The following is a 17,583-nucleotide window of genomic DNA, read 5'->3' on the forward strand; positions in this document are numbered from 1 at the left end:
TGCGCCAAATGCCGTCAGGCTGACTTCACCGATTGTCCCCATAATTATGAAAGCTGCACATCACACTTTTTGCGTAGAACATCGGCGAGTTTTTGAATAGTCGCCTCAAGGCATTGGACTCCGGACTTTGCCTTCGTCTGCCAATAATATACCGCGTCCTTGAAGACTAATTGCTATGAATTCGATGGGTCAGTGTTGCTTTAACAAAGTAATTCATATTGCGAATTGGGATGGCCGACAGCACTGCTATGGAAGGATGTGGCTGCGAGGAGACTGTCTTACGTCTTCCGAGTCAGTGCTGCTCTTTTGCGACTGAAAGCCGTGCGCTGCTTATTGCACTGGAGAGCCTCGATCCTTGCCCTTTAACAAAGGTTGAGATCCCCACTTCGTCGCCACAGCAGTTGACTGCCCTCAAGGCCGACACAGCACTGTTTGACACCTGGGAGCGACTTCCTTTAGTGAAAATTTTGAACTGTGCCTTTCCCTTCCCCTTCTCAATCCCCTTATCAATATACCCGAGTTGAGGGTATGCAACCGAAATACCCCTCTGGTTAACATTCCCGCCTTCCCTCTTCCGCTTTATTTCTGTGAAAAATGCAAATTAATTATTTTTATACCTGCTTGAAGGTACACACTGCGTGAAAAATTCATGCCATTGATGGGAAATAGGCCGATAAATGTGGAATATATAGATTTTCTTTGAGACAACTGAAAACCTCCTTTTAATCTCTCAATATATCAACCAAAGTACGCAACATTTCTGACACACCATTCTCTTGTGTATTGTAAACAAAATATTCCCAGACCAAGACAGGGGCATCCCTGCTGACGCGAGATGGAAGGTTGCGAAAGCGCCTCTGCTCAGGTGCACACTACAGATGCTAAGGGATTTAACATAAAAAGGATTCCGACACGACCACCAAACTGAAGGAGTCGCCAAGAAGCGTCGAGGCGCAATGATTGGGATTCACGGCAACCAAGCCTCAGTCCATTCGATTTTTTTTTCAAAAAATAATGTCAGTGACCTTCCGAACGCTTTTCCTCCTCTTTTCACGATACGACTTTTGACCGCGCTACGGTGCTTCCTCACGCATTTCACGTATCTTACTGAGAGTAGGCGCAACACATGCGAAACCAAATTAAGCTGCGTAAAGGCGCCCGATTCGAACGAATGTCTGGTTTAATACTACGACGTTACAAGAATATTTCTGGCTGAACTAGCGACCTTGAATGCCTATGCTACTGAGTTGGCGTGTCCCTCAGTGGAGAGCCATCAGTATCCTGCTAGTATACCACCTTTACATCACTGCTGAATGTATATAGGTCCCTTGACGGCAATCATTCCGAACAATCCCTTTAAAACTTCCTTCTCCTTCACCGCTTTCTACGTAGAAAGGCCATAGTACCATCTTTCCCACATCCTTCGGCGTTACGAGTATAAAAGGTCTCGAAGTAGAGGTGAGTTAGCAGTTGACTCAACACCGGCTGAAGAGACACCATGGTAAGAAGCAGACGCCTTTCACTACAGTTGCGCGATTATCATGTGATATACATATAGAAGTTTAAAATGCCCCAAATCTTTAAAGCAGTTATAGGAAAAATTGCTACTGTCATGCTTGAGATTATAAACGTAGAAAAAGGAGAATATAATATTACATCTCGGTTTCACATCCTCCTGTGAAACGCGTTTGCAGATCCGTACCTGCATCCTCCTGGCTCTTGCCGCCAGCGCTTTCGGTGGCTACACCGGATACGGCCTTGGCTACGGCGTAGGTTACGCTGGCTACGGCCTCGGCTACGCCGGATACGCCCCAGCTGTGGCCACCGTTGCCCACGCCCCAGTGGTCGCCACTGTCGCCCACGCTGCCCCAGCCGTCGCCGCGTACCATGCTGCCCCAGCTGTCGCTACTTACGCCGCTGCTCCAGCCGTGACCAAGGTTGCCACCACCTACGCGGCTGCCCCAGCCATCGCCACCTACGCTGCCGCCCCCGCTGTTGCCACTGTCGCTCACGCTGCTCCAGTCGCCGCCTACGCCGCCGCTCCAGCCATCGCCACTTACGCCGCTGCTCCTGCTGTTGCCACCTACGCCGCTGCCCCAGCTGTTGCCACCACGACCGTGCACCGCGCCCCAGCGGTGGCCACCGTTGCCCACGCTGCGCCAGCTGTTGCTTCCTACCACGCCGCCCCAGTTTATGGCTACGGTGTTGGCACTGTTGGCTACGGCGTCGGCCACTACGGTTACGGCCACGGTCTCCTCGGCTACGGCCTGAACTACGGGTATGGCCTCGGCAGCCCCTACCACTACGGCGCTCTCCTTCGCAAGAAGAAGTGTGAGTATTTGTAAAGCTTGTAACTTTAGCAAGCAGGGAAGCCTGACCTCTGCTTCTGCGATCTGTTATCTGTTATCTTAGTATCTTAAACGCCTGGTGCAGGGTGTAAAGCATTGATAAATTTACTGCGTGCAGCTACTGCTTCTTCGAAACCTGTAAAAGGGTCTATTAGTACTCTAAACTATAACTGGGAATATTGATGTGAAAGGAAAATAGTACTTCCTGATTGTGATATTTATTGGTGCTTGAGATATATATAATAACAGTTTATAATATTCAGAAATTGCTTTTAGATGTGTATTCTTGACGCCGTCTTTAATCTAACATGTCCCTTTTCTGTATTTCTTTGCGACTTTCAGAGGTTCTGACTGGATTAGACACCAACACAAACAGCACGTCAACTGCCCAGCTTTCTGTTGCCCATGGAAAGAAAGTTTTCGAAATAAATGCCTACTTTTTTTCATTGTAGCTTATTGACATGCCATTATTCGAGGTGATACCTGACAGCAGACATTATGCAATTTTGGACTTCTCCTACCTTGACTCGAGTGCCATGTTCTAAGGGCAGAGCGAAAGTCATTTAAAATCTGATGCTCCTGGAGTGCCCAGTATATTCAAGCCCCATGTGCAGGTTTCTTCGCAAGCATTTTCACTCCTTAAAAGTCTAAAAAGGTTCATCTTCATAAAAATCTTAGCTTTCGCCCGGCAAATATATTTTGGTTAATTTAGCTTATGCACTACACCTCAGCAAGCATAGACGCTCTTCTGCTCTAGGGCTTCTACTCAAGCAAAGTATGATGCATTTCTTCCTGTCAACACTAAACGTCTTCCCTTAGCGACCTAATGCGCTTCATCGAAATTTTGAGGATAGTCGTACGAAAACTTAATTTTCGTATTTAAATGTAGAGGTAGTTGCGTGCAATAAAATAGCTACACTGCCGGATGGACGTGTGGAAAGTAGTAATTCTGTGCGAGCGGGATTCGTACAGCACGACGGAAAGTAACATAAACAAGAAGAAATAACGAAATTCGTTCGACACTATAAAATCTACAAAAAATGGTGATTATTTTAGGTCTGTATTTACGTTAAGTAATAAATAAATACATGCAAGTGTTGGTGTTGAGTCACAAAATACGTGACAGATTATTGGTATATATTCAGCGGAAATGAACAAGAACAATACAGATACAGAAAAGTAAAGGCACCTTCTGCCTTTTGCCTAAGTCCAAATAAGGCGGTGCTGCATGGTGCAGATGGCGAGGAAGTATTAGAAAAAAACGTACAAAAGAAGGAGTATACTGCAAGTTGGTTCGGCGACCCGCCTTCTTTTTCTAATGATAAGAGAATCCGCTGCAATTTAAAATGTGATTTAGCGCTGCAATCGGTGTCAAACTTATTTATTTTCTGACTCTGAGACGTGGTCCGGAATAAGCGCAGATGTTGTTGGCAGAACATTGGAAGCAAATTAAACCGTAGTGCTCTCTTACGCGCTCCTAGGTGAGGCGGGTGTGACCTTATGCTATGAGAGATGCTGCATTTCTAGAGCAGAACTACTAGATCGGTGTAGGAATATTGCTTAAAATTGTAAAATAAACAGCTGCTTGGTTCAAAATGTGTCTTAACTTTTGGTTACGTCACAGTGGAAAGTTTTTTGTTGCATAAACCTACATTTTGTAGGTTTATGCCATAAGGCGACTCGACGGCGCAAAGGTTTCATAGGCACGGCGTGTACTAGTGTGGCTCGGCGTTAGGTAGAATATTACATTATGTATGCGAAGCAGCGGTTTGACCCGGGGTGGGGGATTAGCGGAATATTTATTTTGTTAGCTTAGGAGAAAGCACCCGTCCCCGCTGTTTGGGGTGAAGTTAGTCTATGAGGTTACATATAAACACTGCGCTAATTTTTCTCGCCAAATATCACACCCATCATTTCTGGACAAAAGCATCCTTTAACGAGAAAGAGTTTATGAGCTCACTTTTTTAACATATAGTAATATTTGACTACAACAAAGCATATATCCGCGGAGCTACCGCCGGCAGGCTTCAATTTTCTTGCTATTAACGTTTCTGGTACCATCGAAAGCGTTCCCCATTGGCTTTCTACGACAGCCTGAACTGCTCGATACGATCGATGAAAACACTAAAAAACAAAGATTTTGCACACTGAAAAAAAGCAAGTACACATCTATAACCTTGTATTTGTCTCGAGCGACGCCCGGCTATGCGCGCTGTTCTTGCATTTCGCGCGCGTTGTTTCAAAGCTCTGGGTGACAAAACATATTTGGTCTTGCAACGTTCCACTCTTTGAAGTGGAGCGGCTGTGCGGTGGCAGCACCTGAATTCTCGCTCTGCCATTATGACCTTGGCCTCGCCGCAGCCGCCGGAGACGCCTTAGAGAGCTAATTCAGGGAGAAGTGTAGTGTAGTGAAGCTTGTCCACTGGTGAAGAAGCGAGGTACGGTAGCATGCAGGTAGCGTATTACCTCTGCCAAAACACGATCCACCAAGGGAGACCTCACTGAGGGTTTCTTACTAAAGGGACTCAAAAACTGACCAAAGGAAGTCCTGCTCCTGAAAAAGCAGCTTCAGTGAAGCAAGGATCATACTAGGATTCGGCGTTAAGTAAAAGCTGTGTGCTTAGATGCGTAATCACAGATAATGAAGGGCATTAATAGAGAATGAGGTCGTGAGAGAAATTAGCGTTTCTAGTAAGATAAAGCGTCAACTAGAAAAAATGTTTACGAGCGCGGTACAATAATCATTTAAGGAATACTCTTGTTTGGGTGAGTCGGTTCATATTTGAAAGGGTACGTACTTGCGCAAACAAGACGGGATACAGCAAAGCAACACACACGACATGTGCAGAGCGCGACTCTGCTCTGTACAGGTCGTGTGTGTTTCTTTGTTGTGTCCCGTCTTCTTCGCGCAAGTACGTACCCTTTCAAATAATCATTCATTGCTCATCTTCGATTCTGCTTTGGTTCTTCATAATCCTCGCCGTTCAGAGTGCAACGCGCATGTGGTTATAGCTAGGGGAAAAAGTTCTTGGCTTTATGCTTTGAAAACTAGAAGGTGTTTTTCGGGGTTTTTTGTTCACAGCGCACTTTTCGTTTTTTTTTGGCGAATTTATTTCCTATGGATGAACAACAAGGTTTTTTTTTCTGTATTGTAATTCAATGTTGCTGTACTTATACGACATATTTCGGTCATTATGTCGCACAAGAAATAGGTTTCCGCTGATTAATGCTCACACGGTCGTATGTACAACTCTGGTCGAAAAAAATGATGTCGTGATTAAAAAAAATCAGGGTAAGTTAAATAATAGAACCGGACGACAAGAAAAGTGGCAGAGTTATGACTTAGTTTAACTGAGTAGACGTGTGAAAGCATGTGTTTAGCTTGGTTGGTTAAAGGTTTTGCTTTGTTGGGTCGTTGACACGTCTGGCGGTGTTATTAGTTTAGGAGTAGCATTACTTGATGAAGACGAAGATATGCAGTGCACAGCGCGAGATTGTGTATGTTAGTTCTGTAGTAGCATTAGCTGAAGAAGACAACCATGTGCAATGAGCAGCGCATGAGTTCGTCGCAGTTTAACGCCAGGCGTTATCGGCTGCGGCAATAGCATAGTGCTTTCGTGCAGTGGCCAGCGTTGCGTGCCGACACAAGTTCCAATCCCGGCTTCAACGATATTTTATTTACTATTTTATTGTTTGACGAAGATTAACTTGAAGGTGAAGCTTCCCACAAACTTGGTGAGCCGGATAAACTTCGTGAAGTGGGGCTTTTGCAGGAAAACGCAGTTTAGTTTTAACACTAGGTTTTCATGGCATCATTGAGCTGTTGCTCTTAGTTGAGTGAGAGGGCAGGGCATCACGTGCTCTGCGTGCTGACTACAGCAATGCAACTGCCGGTGAGCTGTTGCGGTCAACAGAAAAAAAAACGGCCCTTAGGGGTGATACGAGTGAAAACCTCTAGGATAGCGGATGAAGGATGTAGAATATTGGAGCCTTCCTTGGTCTTCAGAGCCGTGTAAGTTAGTAAATCAATGTTTGAAACCTACAACTTTATTATTGAATCCAACGGTAACGTCATCTTACAATGCTCGAGGATTGACTACCCATATTATTTTCTCATTTAGTTGAGTGCACCTTGTACTCAATAGCCAGCAAGCAGTGGTGCACATGCAATCAACAAGAGAATTTCTGGGTTTTAACCGAATTCCGAAAATTGAGTTTGGCGTAGATTTATCATTTTTTCCATTCCGGTTTAAACCTTGAATTATAACACATGTCGACAGCCGGCATGCTTTCAAAAACCAGTCGATAGACAGCGAAGCGTGGAAAATGGCGACGGAAGGCATGATTCTAGGGCACGCACCTAACACAGATACAGACCACAAGACGAAAACAGCATGGAGCATAAATGTGTCATAGTGCACTATGCAGAGATCTTCAGAGGAACATTTAAGAGAAAAAGTATAGATGAGTAATATCTTATCAGCACTCCCTAGTGGTGAAGGAGCGTGGAGGCAGCTATAGGTGAGGCTCGAAATTGAATGGAGGACAACGAAGCAATGTCTAAAGAGGAAAATGATACGGATAAAGTTAGGATACAGGAAGAGAGCAGAATGAGCTAGATAATAAACGCGAGTTATTAATATCGGAGCTGAAATCAACCAGAAGAAATGGATTTGGAGATGGACGTCAGGAAAGATAACAGTGTCCTGCAGGGTAATGTGGTGGTTCCTAGGTGGTGGTAAGTACGTAGGTGGGCAGAAGAAAGAAAATGTGTGAGGATAGCGCACCCGTGGCTCGCATAGGACATGGCTTTGCAGAGCAAGATGAGTGGGTTTTCTTCTACAGTGGACGCAGCTGGGATAATGGTGATGATAGGAAACTGTGGTGCCGTGCTACTCGCGGTGTCGGATGGTACCACCGTTAATTGTAAGGAAACTGCTTGTGCCTTTCTTCACCCAAGGGCAACCAAGACCCCCAATCCAGATATGTTCCCCGAAAAATTGTTACTGCAAGTTTCGTATGGCTAGTCAGTACAAACGGGGAGGGTAAATAATGGAGGCGCAATCGACACCTCTAGCTAAGGTCACCGTCTCCTCGCCCTGCACTAAATTTTCTCCAGTGGCGGGAGCCCTTGGGCCTTGTAATGCACCCGTGTGTGAGGGAAGGAGGCATACCATCGGTAATTTTGCGCCCTTCGCTGGCAGGACAGCGTGTTAATCCAACTTGCTAAGTGGCCGGTAGCCAATAAAAAAAGAGCGGAATATTGTTAGGCTTTTGTGAACCAGCCAGGGCCCCAAGTAAGCAGCTATGGCTAAGGAACGCTCAGAAAGGGCACGGCAGTGTAGAATAAGCGCCTTTCCCAACCTATACCATCTCCTTCGTCTTTTTTTTACTATTACTCGCGCTCCTTATAAATATTTTTACGCTGTCTTATTCGTAAGCTCATGTCGTGTCCAGATTTCCCGTCCCTGCTGTGACCCCACCATGCTACCTTCACATCAAAAGTCATAGGACTGATGATGCTGTGTCGTCCGCGATTATCTATCAAATCCACATTTGACATTTTTCGCGGTATAGTAAACACCTACAGTTCGTTTCCTTCTCCTTCCCTCACCGGCAGCTTGAAAATATCAACGGTCTTTTCTCTAACAGTACTGGTTTTTCATGCTGGAAGTAAACAGCCACCGAAATCAAAAAGCGTAGGGGACCTTTTTATTTCGCGGTGTTAATGGAAAGGAGATCATTAGTCGAAATAATTTATCGTTTAAATATAATTGATAAGAAAGCAGAACAAAAAACAACCACATGGCGCATGTGGGACCCGAACCCACGACATCGACAGGCTGCCTTGATGCCACTGGTAGTAGAATAGGGTTCTCGCACAGCTTCCGTTGTCGCCGCTAGATCACGTTCCTACGTGTCACTCGCATTAATACGTGACGTACTATGTCCGCCGCTATGGTCGAGGGTGGCGCTGGTGAACACTCTCAATGTACAGTTACACTACACATACTCCAGAAAGCTGAATATTATTTAATTCCCCCCGGAAGCTAAAGTCGTCGCTGTAGGTCACTTGGTAGAGCACCGAACACGATATTCGGAGGTCGTGGGTTCGGATCCCACCGGCGGCATGCGGCTGTTTTTGTCCTGCTCTGTTATAAATTGTGTTTAAGAGAAAAATTACAATAATATTCTCAATTCAATTAAAATGCAAATTAAAAAAAAAATATCGCATATGCTTTGCCGTTTCGTTGGGTGTTGGTTACCGTCGCGCACGTCATAAAGAGCACCCCTTTTCCTTGGCTTTTTTTTTACTAGTTTTAAGTGCTCAACCGGCTCTGGAGAAAGGGTCAACAGATTTGAATTCTTTGAGTCTTTTTTTTATCAGAATAAGATCATCATTTCTGAATTTTCGTTTCTCTCCAATTCGGTACTATTCGCGTAACACATAGACCAATGTAGTGATAGCGAGAACTCTCCCCTTGATGACCGCGTCCGCTTTTAGCATCAAGTTGAGCATGGCCGCTAGTATCGCTTGCTAGAAACGACAAGTCGTTAATAGTTACCACTCTCCCCTGTACATCTCCTACATGCGCTACTGCCACCTTCTGACTGGCCACATGTTGACTGCTGGAGCTCTCGCTGAGGACCTTTCATGGCGGCAGGCAACCAGTGCTTCAACGCATCACGACTTAAACTCCGCACAGAAAAATGCATCTAGAAGGCATCGCTAAAAAAACATAAATTTTATTTACAGTCGTATACCCCTGGCTGGACGCATTTCGACGTACCACATTTTGTTATTACCATTGACATTAATTACTTCAAACCTGTGCAAATATCCGAGTACGGAAAAATTTTCGACCACACTAGCATGTTAATTCTTAAGCCGATTTCAGTGACTGCATTTGTCGTTGTGTACAGCGTAATCTGTGCCATTTCTGCAATACAAAACCTTTGTTCAGAAACCGTCGACTCAGACTCGGCCAATGAGTCCAGTCTCAACTGTCGTTTGACATCCGCGCCGAGTTCTGTTATAGCACTGCCCTACTTTCTATTAACAAGTCGAAACCTCTAAAGGTTGCTTTCGCCATTTGCACGAACTAGGCAACTTGTCCGGAATGTCAAGTGTAATGCGTTTTTAGCGCGGCTAGCACCCTCCAGGAAATTTTACACGTGGAACACGCGATGCGAAGGATGGGCGAGCTTCGAGTACGTGCCCTCCATAATGGCCGGGGTTCCACAGTTTCCTTCGGGGCAGACGCCCGATAATCTTCTTTGTAGAAGTTTTTTAGACGAGTGGAAACTGTGCAGATCCGAGGAACGACTTTCACGTGGTCGAGTCAGGGCTTTTCTGTGGCCTTAAGAAAGCACGTGCGGCGTAAGCCCCATGGGTATCTTAACTGCGAATATTCCTCTTTACAGTTTCCGCGTTTTTGTTTTCTTAGACGAGGCATTTTATAACGGCGTTACCAGAAGTCTGGTCTTCATCCTCAAATGAGTCATAATGCGCTCGCATGCAGCCGAGTAATGACGGCAAGAATACTCGCCTTTATGAAAGTGTCCTGTTTTTAGCACCACATAATGCAAGTCCGCTGGTATTGCATTCCACAAATGGCACGTCCACAGTTCCTCATAGAAGGCAGGCTCTCTTTATGCCTCGTTGCTATAGTTAATAAGACGTAAGGACAGTGCTCCAATAAACATTCAGTCTACTCTGAGCAGACAGCCAACAGCTTGGAACACACTTTATTACATTTGCCTTTCACAATGCGATTGCATAAGAACTTCGTTGTGAGCTGTCATGCATGACCACATATGACACACAGTTTGTAAGGCAGGTTTACCTCTCCCCACATTGTCTCCTAGCGCGATTGGCAGCTGGTAGTTCGCTGCTGGCTCTTCCATGTAGCAACTTTGGAAGGTGAGAGGGTGGTTGCTGTTGTTGTTGTTGCCTTAAAAGCGATGGCACGTACCCACGGTGAGGGATTGGCCAGGGTTTGGTGCAGATCCAAACAGGAGAAATTAATCCAGGTTTATCTCAAGCGGCTGATAAATTTAAATAGTGGAATCTGTAAATACAGTAACGAATTTTGAGAGGTTTTAAAGGAATAACCATAAATAACTTTGAGAGGGTCCTTACCGTGGCAGTCACCTTCTGTTCTCTCCATTTTCTCCCCTGGAAGACGAAAGGAATATTCCCCTATCACTGCTCTTCCACCTGCTAAGAGTGGCAGGTAGCAGGTGACATTTGGCTGTATGGTGTACGACCCTGCCAACGTTGTTATGTCTAACTTGAAGACTCGCAGGTTTAAAAGTGTGTCACCTGTCGATGGTGCGGTAGGTGGGCTCTTATGCTGCCGCATAAAATGACCCATGGTATCACAGAAAATATTGCGAAGCATTGCTGTTAGCCGCGAGTCTGCGGCATGCACCAAATCTACGAATGGTAAATGGCAGGTTTATATGACAGATAACTAGATTTTACTCTAGCTGCAGTGCCCCAAAATGATCCCGCCTCCTCAGACCACCTGCAGTGAATCAGCGCAAGCGCCTATGATGTCAACGTGCATTGCTAATCAGTCCCTAATTTTGCACTTTTTGGTCCAACGTGTATTACTAGTGCGGTGCCTGTCCACTGATAAAATTTATTCTGCTTATTATGCACTGACAAACAAAAAACTGTTATGTAATTACATTTCACTTCACAATCACATTAGCAATATTATAATGTTGGTAATGTAGTGTGGCCTCTATCGTCATCTTCGGTGCTGTGCTCGCTATTCTGGACCAGTCTCCGACGTCAGCTCTTTGATCCACCAAATAAACTATAGTTAGGATCCTAAAGACAGCCTGTTTGCATAGACCTCCGACCTCCGACACTGCCTACAGCTTGTAAAAAAACACGTCCTTCCTTCTAAGGTGGTGTGAATTTATACCGGGCTAAACATTACCCCTGCGTTTGAAAACAAAAGATCAACAAAAAGAGGCAAAGCAGAAGAAGCATATTTTACGACTGCCTTGTCATGCAAGTGCGGCTGCTGGTTAAATAATGCTAATGTACTCGTATGGTAAACTTAAATCTGCTAAGCTGTTAGAAAAACCAATCACCACGAAATGGCACATTTTGTACAGGAATGAAAAAAAAACTTGGGTTTCCTGGAACGATACTTCTAATAGACATTTCCCCCATTTCTGGAACCAGAAAAAGAGCAAGTGTATGGGACCAAGTTCATTGAGACGACGGAAAATTCAACTCTATCTCTTCCAGGTAGCGTCGCCAAAAGCACAGTGCTGACAACAACCAGTCCTGCTTCGGACAGCTGGAATTTTTGTTGCTTTCCACGACGTCCTCAATACTGCAGAAAAAATAGCAGCCTCAGAGAAAAAATTAAGCTCTAAAATTGCATTCTTTCTATCTTTCAATATAATATTACTAGTATTATGGGACAGCTCCTAGGAAGCACACTTAAGAAATGCGGCCATATAGAAGCCGAGCTGAATTTTGCTACCGCGACAGCATCGCAGTATGCTATCCTGACTGCGAGAGGCAAAATTGTAGGGACCGTGCAGAGACTTGTTTGCTAGTATAAAACGTGGTTGTAGTTGGCCTCTGGGGGAGGCCGGCGTAACATTATTCCGCTTTTGGGGGTAATATTGACACCTTGGACGGCGCAGAAACTTGCACGTGCTGTTGTTTTGTGCAGTGCCGCAAAAGGCTGCATAAATCACGAATTTCCAGAAATTGCCCAAGAAATTTTACCGTTGACCAAGCTAGTGACACGAAAAGAAAAGGTGCAAAGCCGGGGTTGGAGTAATGAGCAGAGCCATGTGCTCCTTTTTCAGTAATACCGGCACAATTTGCACGGTCTCTAATTTTTGATGCTTTTCACAGCTTCGTTTTAATTTCAGGCACTTAAGGAGCGCATTTGACTCGCAAATTATCACACTTGGAGATTTCTCTATATACTTGCAATAGGGTGGACACAGATTATCTGTGTTATCGCCGTTTTTATGAGCCCCACGCATAGAACACCTTGGTCACACACCGAACAGAGCAGACTGATATCTACTCACCCTCGACCACCCTAAACAACTTAGGCCGAGAGCGCTGCCCTCTCGGTACCTGCGCATTGCAAGTGCGGAAATATAGATGTTGTGAGCTTGACTAGGCACGCGAATCCCATACTGCGCGTAACGGTTTTGCAAACAGTAACCAGGCCTTCTAATGCAGTTTGGGTTCTTTATCGTTAAGTGGCCGATTGCAATGGCACATTTTGTCATCAAGGAAGGCATCTTTGCAACCGAGAAAGGCTGGTGACCGCCGCTCCTCCACCATGCCTTAGGGGCATTTTGGAAGCTGCCACAGTATTCCGGATAATTGTGGCATAGACGGTATATTTTAGCTTCAGTAGCCAGGACTCGTTCTCGGTTGCACCACACTGCCGAACCCAGGGCGCCGCATGCTGTCAACGAGTCGAAGCACGGAACACATTCTGGCGCTTATCACCAAGCGCATAACATGTAAGGAAGTTTGTCCTTTTTTTATAAATTGCACTTTCCGTGAACCGTTGATATCCAGGCAGCAAGAGGACTGGAATCGGTAATCATGCACCTTAAAAGAAATGTGAATAACTAACTGCCGAACATGATGTTACGTGACGAGAAGCCGATGAATACAAAAATTATAGCGGGACTATAAAAAGAACGAAAAATAAAGTGCCCTGCCCGTGCAACTCAGTGTAATGGGCTTATCAGTACGAAATGACGCTCCCGCCCGCACCACCGTTTACTTCGTCGTCTTCTAGTCCATCGGTCATGTCTTACTGTGTTCGTCGCCTTGCCGTCACGTAACAACATGATAAAAAAACGTACCCATAGCAACATAATGGCTCTAAGTCCCTAGATAAACTTTGATACGCAGCGACAAATTCTTCCTCATAGAGCCTTCTTTCCTACGCGCCTAGTGTCGTCCGCCATTCTCTTCCTAAGGGCCCGGGCGGTGCGGCTGCACGCACACGAGTGGTGCGTGGGGAGACCTTGCAGAGTTACGGTCTTGCCATGGCGAAAATTATGGTAAATTAAGTAGGCGCAGACAAGAAGCGAGACACGACGCTAATACGCTAAAAGGTCAATTTGCGTGGTGATTTACTGTAAACGGCGAAGGCGGCGAATGCGCTCAGCTCGGTAGCCGACTTTCTGAGATGCTTTTGGCGTGCCGTATCACCTGTGCGCTGCCGCTGTTCATGCTACTTTCAAGAGAGCAACTGCACGAAATGCTTCTTAATGCGCGAACTTTTGGGCGAGTTGGTTTTGCATGATCTGTTTTAGCAACTAGATGTTTATTGCAAGCGAAGCAATAAAAAGGAAGCGTTCAAAGCACACACAAAAACCAAAGTGAAGATAAGAGACGGCGGAAGGAAACGCAGTTTGACTTGAGGCTGCAGTCATCTCGGCAGAAGACTACAACCTCAAGTCGCAACAAACAATTTCTGCCAACATTCGGATCATAACGGGCGTACGAAAAGCGAACGACTAGGTTGGACAAAATTGGCCTCAACCGTAAAGGACAGCCGTGACTTGTGCTTATATGTCCTTTTTTGCAGGGAAGACAAAAGGATGGCTGCCCATTTAAGGTCGTCGTCGCGCATCGAGGCGCATGTGAGCACCACCTTGCACAACAAGCTTGCTAGACTATGCAAATAAGTCAAGGGTCCGTATCACAGGACGGAATGCCTTTAGATATACAACACTCGTTTTATAGAACGCCAGGTGGGCTTTGTGTGCGACATTCCGGTCTCGTGCGGTGCACTTCCCACATGTCACCCTTTTCATTTTTGAACAGCGCTAGCTAGCTGATGCGCGAATAGGAACGTGAACTAAAGAATACGCAAAGAAAAAGCTATTCTGTTTCTTCTTGAAACAACGCAGCGACATGAAACGCAACAGATAGAATTAACAACGCATTGCTGCATTTATTAAACATTCAAAAGGTGACCCTCTGCAGAAAAATGACGCTTCCATAAAGTGCTATGCAACTACCTAGATGCATGACGAGTAGATGCGTCATTAGAAGAAAAATAGATTATGAGCCCTGTCTCACAGGCGGCATTAATTGATCTATTAACAAAGAGCAGCGTATTTGTTATTGCCACTCTGCGGTTTTTGAAGACATGCAGACCGCCGGGAACGTTCGAATGCAAGCACAAATAAGATGAGAGGAAGAACCGCAAACGTGAATGCAGACAAACCCTTGACTGCCTTACATTACCGTAACTCGAGCAACAAACCACAGAAATAAGCAAACATGCATCAGTAACCGCTTCATTCATGTTTCTCGCACAGGAGAACGAAAATTAACTCAAGAGTTTCGCAAATCGCAACGCAACACATGACACTAATATCTCGCAGATCGCACAGGCATGGATAGATTGGACTCTGGTGTATCTCGCTACGCGGTTGAAAAATAATCCAGTGCGCGTTCGAAGCCGCAAGCATTACGCTCATACAGCGCAGATGCATTGACCCGTGGTAATTCATCGCTAAAATCGCTAAGCCGACGCCAAATGAGGCCGGTGGGCAGAGGTTGTTGCTGGCAGGCTGTCTAGATCTCTTCAGTATCAAATTCATTTACCGCACAGATATTGCTTGCCTGGAACATGAAGTATTTTTCTCCCCACCAGAGAGGTGGGTATATAGCACCAGAGCACATATTCATCTTCGTTTCTTCGCTTCCAAAACCACTCACTCGAACACAGCATTTTGCTTTGAAACGCAAGCCGACATGCCCACCAATCTGAAACGTCGGCAAGAAGCACCAATGCGTATCAGTTGGGATTCACTGGCAGCGAGCCTCAGGCCATTCCGTTTTTTTCTTCGCAAAATAATATCAGTGACCTTACGAACAATTTTCTCGCCTTTTGGCGACACCGCTTTTCTCCGCGCTGTGCTGCTTCCTCAAACCCTTCACGTGTCAGATTGAAAGCGGTCGCCACACAACCGAAACAGAATTAAGCAGCAGAACGGCACCCCATGCGCAGGAATTCCTGCTTTAAAACTACGACGTTACTCGAATAATTCGGGCTACACTAGCGGTGCTGAATTCCTACGTAGCTCGCCTTGAGAGTTCTTGGGCGGAGTACCATCAATACTCTGATAGCACACCGCCTTTACATCACTGCTGAGCGTAGAAAGTCGCTTGACGGCTGTAATTCGAAACAATAACCTCAAAACTTCCTTGTCCTTCACCGCTTGCTACGTAGAAAGGCCGTGGTACCGCCTTGCACGCACTCCGCGGCGCTCCGAGTATATAAGGTCTCGAAGAAGTGGATGAGTTAGCAGTTGACTCAACACAGGCTCAAGAAACACCATGGTAAGAAGCAGACGCCTTTCACTATAGTTGCACGATTATCATGTGACTTACATAGAGAAGTTTAAAATGGCCCAAAACTTTAAAGCAGTTATTATAGGAAAAATTTCTACTGCCATGCTTGAGTTTATCAACGTAGAAAGAGGCGAATATAATATTACATCTGGATTTAACATCTTCCTGTGAAACGCGTTTGCAGATCCGTACCTGCATCCTCCTGGCTCTTGCCGCCAGCGCTTTCGGTGGCTACACCGGATACGGCCTTGGCTATGGTGTTGGCTACGCTGGCTACGGCCTTGGCTACGCCGGATATGCTCCAGCTGTGGCCACCGTTGCCCACGCCCCAGCGGTCGCCACTGTCGCCCACGCTGCCCCAGCCGTCGCCACGTACCATGCTGCCCCAGCTGTGGCTACTTACGCCGCTGCTCCAGCCGTGACCAAGGTTGCCACCACCTACGCGGCTGCTCCGGCGATCGCCACCTACGCTGCCGCCCCAGCTGTTACCACCGTTGCTCATGCTGCTCCAGTTGCCGCCTACGCCGCCGCTCCAGCTGTCGCAACTTACGCCGCTGCCCCTGTTGCCGCCTACGCCGCTGCCCCAGCTGTTGCCACCACCACCGTCCACCACGCCCCAGCTGTGGCCACCGTTGCCCACGCTGCTCCAGCTGTTGCTTCTTATCACGCCGCCCCAGTTTATGGCTACGGTGTTGGCACTGTTGGCTACGGCGTCGGCCACTACGGTTACGGCCACGGTCTCCTCGGCTACGGCCTCAACTACGGATATGGCCTCGGCAGCCCATACCACTACGGCGCCCTCCTTCGCAAGAAGAAGTGTGAGTAACAGTAAAGCTCCTTTAATGGTAGCAAGCGCAGAATCCTCATCCCCACTACTGCGTTCACCTAGCGGTTATCTTAGTATTCCAAACCCCCTATGCCAGGGGGTAAAGTACTGATGATTTTAGAGGGATCGATGCTCCTTATCCTTCCAAAACATGAAATAGGGCCGAGTATTTTAATGTACAAGTGTAAATGTTGATCATGAAAGATTGTCCTGCTTAATTCCTGGTTCATATATTTTGAATGTTGAGGTATGAATTATAACCGTTTTTAAATAGAGGATATTGCTCTTTGATATGCATTTTTAGCGTTACCTTTGCCTCTAACGTGCCTTCTTACCATATTTCATTGTGACTTTCAGAGGTTGGTACTTGACGAGACACCAGCAGAAACAGCACCTCAACTGCCCAGCTTTCTTCTGCCGATGGCAAGGAAGCTTTCAAAATAAACGCCTAATTTTTACTTCAGCGTGGTTTTTTGACGCGCGATTATTCAGAGCCATACCTGTCAGCACACACTAAACTCTTTCGGACATCTCTTCCTTTCTGCCATTCGTGTAATGTTCTGTGGACAGAATGAAAGCTAATGTATAACCTTGGTTCCCGGTAGTGCATTCAAGTCGCAGGTGCGGGGTTTCTTATCAAGTGTTCTCACTCCTTAAAAGTCTAAGAATGATATTCTCAACGTTAGCCTTACCTCTTTTCCCGTAAATATGTTTTAGCCGAAGTGTCTTGTCTACTACAATGCAAAATGTGTTCTGCTCTAAGGCTTATAACCATTCAAAGCATGATGCATTTATTTCTCTTAACAACACACACCTGTCCATGGCGATCTGACAGCAATTCAACGAAAGTTTGAGCAAAAGTGCTAAAAATACCTAATTTTTTGTTTAAAAAATGACAGAGAAAGTTTAATAGATTCCCATCAGTGCGAAGCACGAATTTGCGCAGTATAGAAGACGCCGATGAGCGGGAGTGCCGGGCACGGAGTGATCACGCTTTTCGAACATACAATCTGCAAGAGCAGGTT

At 46.0% G+C, this 17,583-nt stretch overlaps 1 protein-coding gene across 1 annotated transcript; it reads left to right on the forward strand.

Annotated features, from left to right (window-relative positions):
- Positions 1 to 230: 230 nt before the first annotated feature.
- On the forward strand, positions 231 to 16,558 carry LOC144119752 (uncharacterized). The gene is made up of 7 exons (XM_077652296.1): positions 231 to 458; positions 1,393 to 1,458; positions 1,695 to 2,331; positions 10,218 to 10,272; positions 13,955 to 14,009; positions 15,694 to 15,720; positions 15,917 to 16,558. Exons 1-7 carry the CDS (start codon positions 231 to 233, stop codon positions 16,556 to 16,558), a joined length of 1,710 nt encoding a protein of 569 aa, XP_077508422.1.
- The last annotated feature ends 1,025 nt before the right edge of the window (positions 16,559 to 17,583 follow it).

This window comes from Amblyomma americanum, chromosome 2 (genome assembly GCF_052857255.1).
Source record: "Amblyomma americanum isolate KBUSLIRL-KWMA chromosome 2, ASM5285725v1, whole genome shotgun sequence".
Taxonomy (NCBI): Eukaryota; Metazoa; Arthropoda; class Arachnida; order Ixodida; family Ixodidae; genus Amblyomma; species Amblyomma americanum.

Bases quoted from the DNA above. Each gene is read 5' to 3' on its own strand.
- LOC144119752 (XM_077652296.1), top strand. From the start codon at position 231: ATGGCCGACAGCACTGCTATGGAAGGATGTGGCTGCGAGGAGACTGTC. The intron at 2,332-10,217 runs GTGAGTATTTGT...ATTGTCTCCTAG, and splicing joins TCTCCTTCGCAAGAAGAAGT to CGCGATTGGCAGCTGGTAGT. The intron at 10,273-13,954 runs GTGAGAGGGTGG...CCTTTTTTGCAG, and splicing joins CCATGTAGCAACTTTGGAAG to GGAAGACAAAAGGATGGCTG.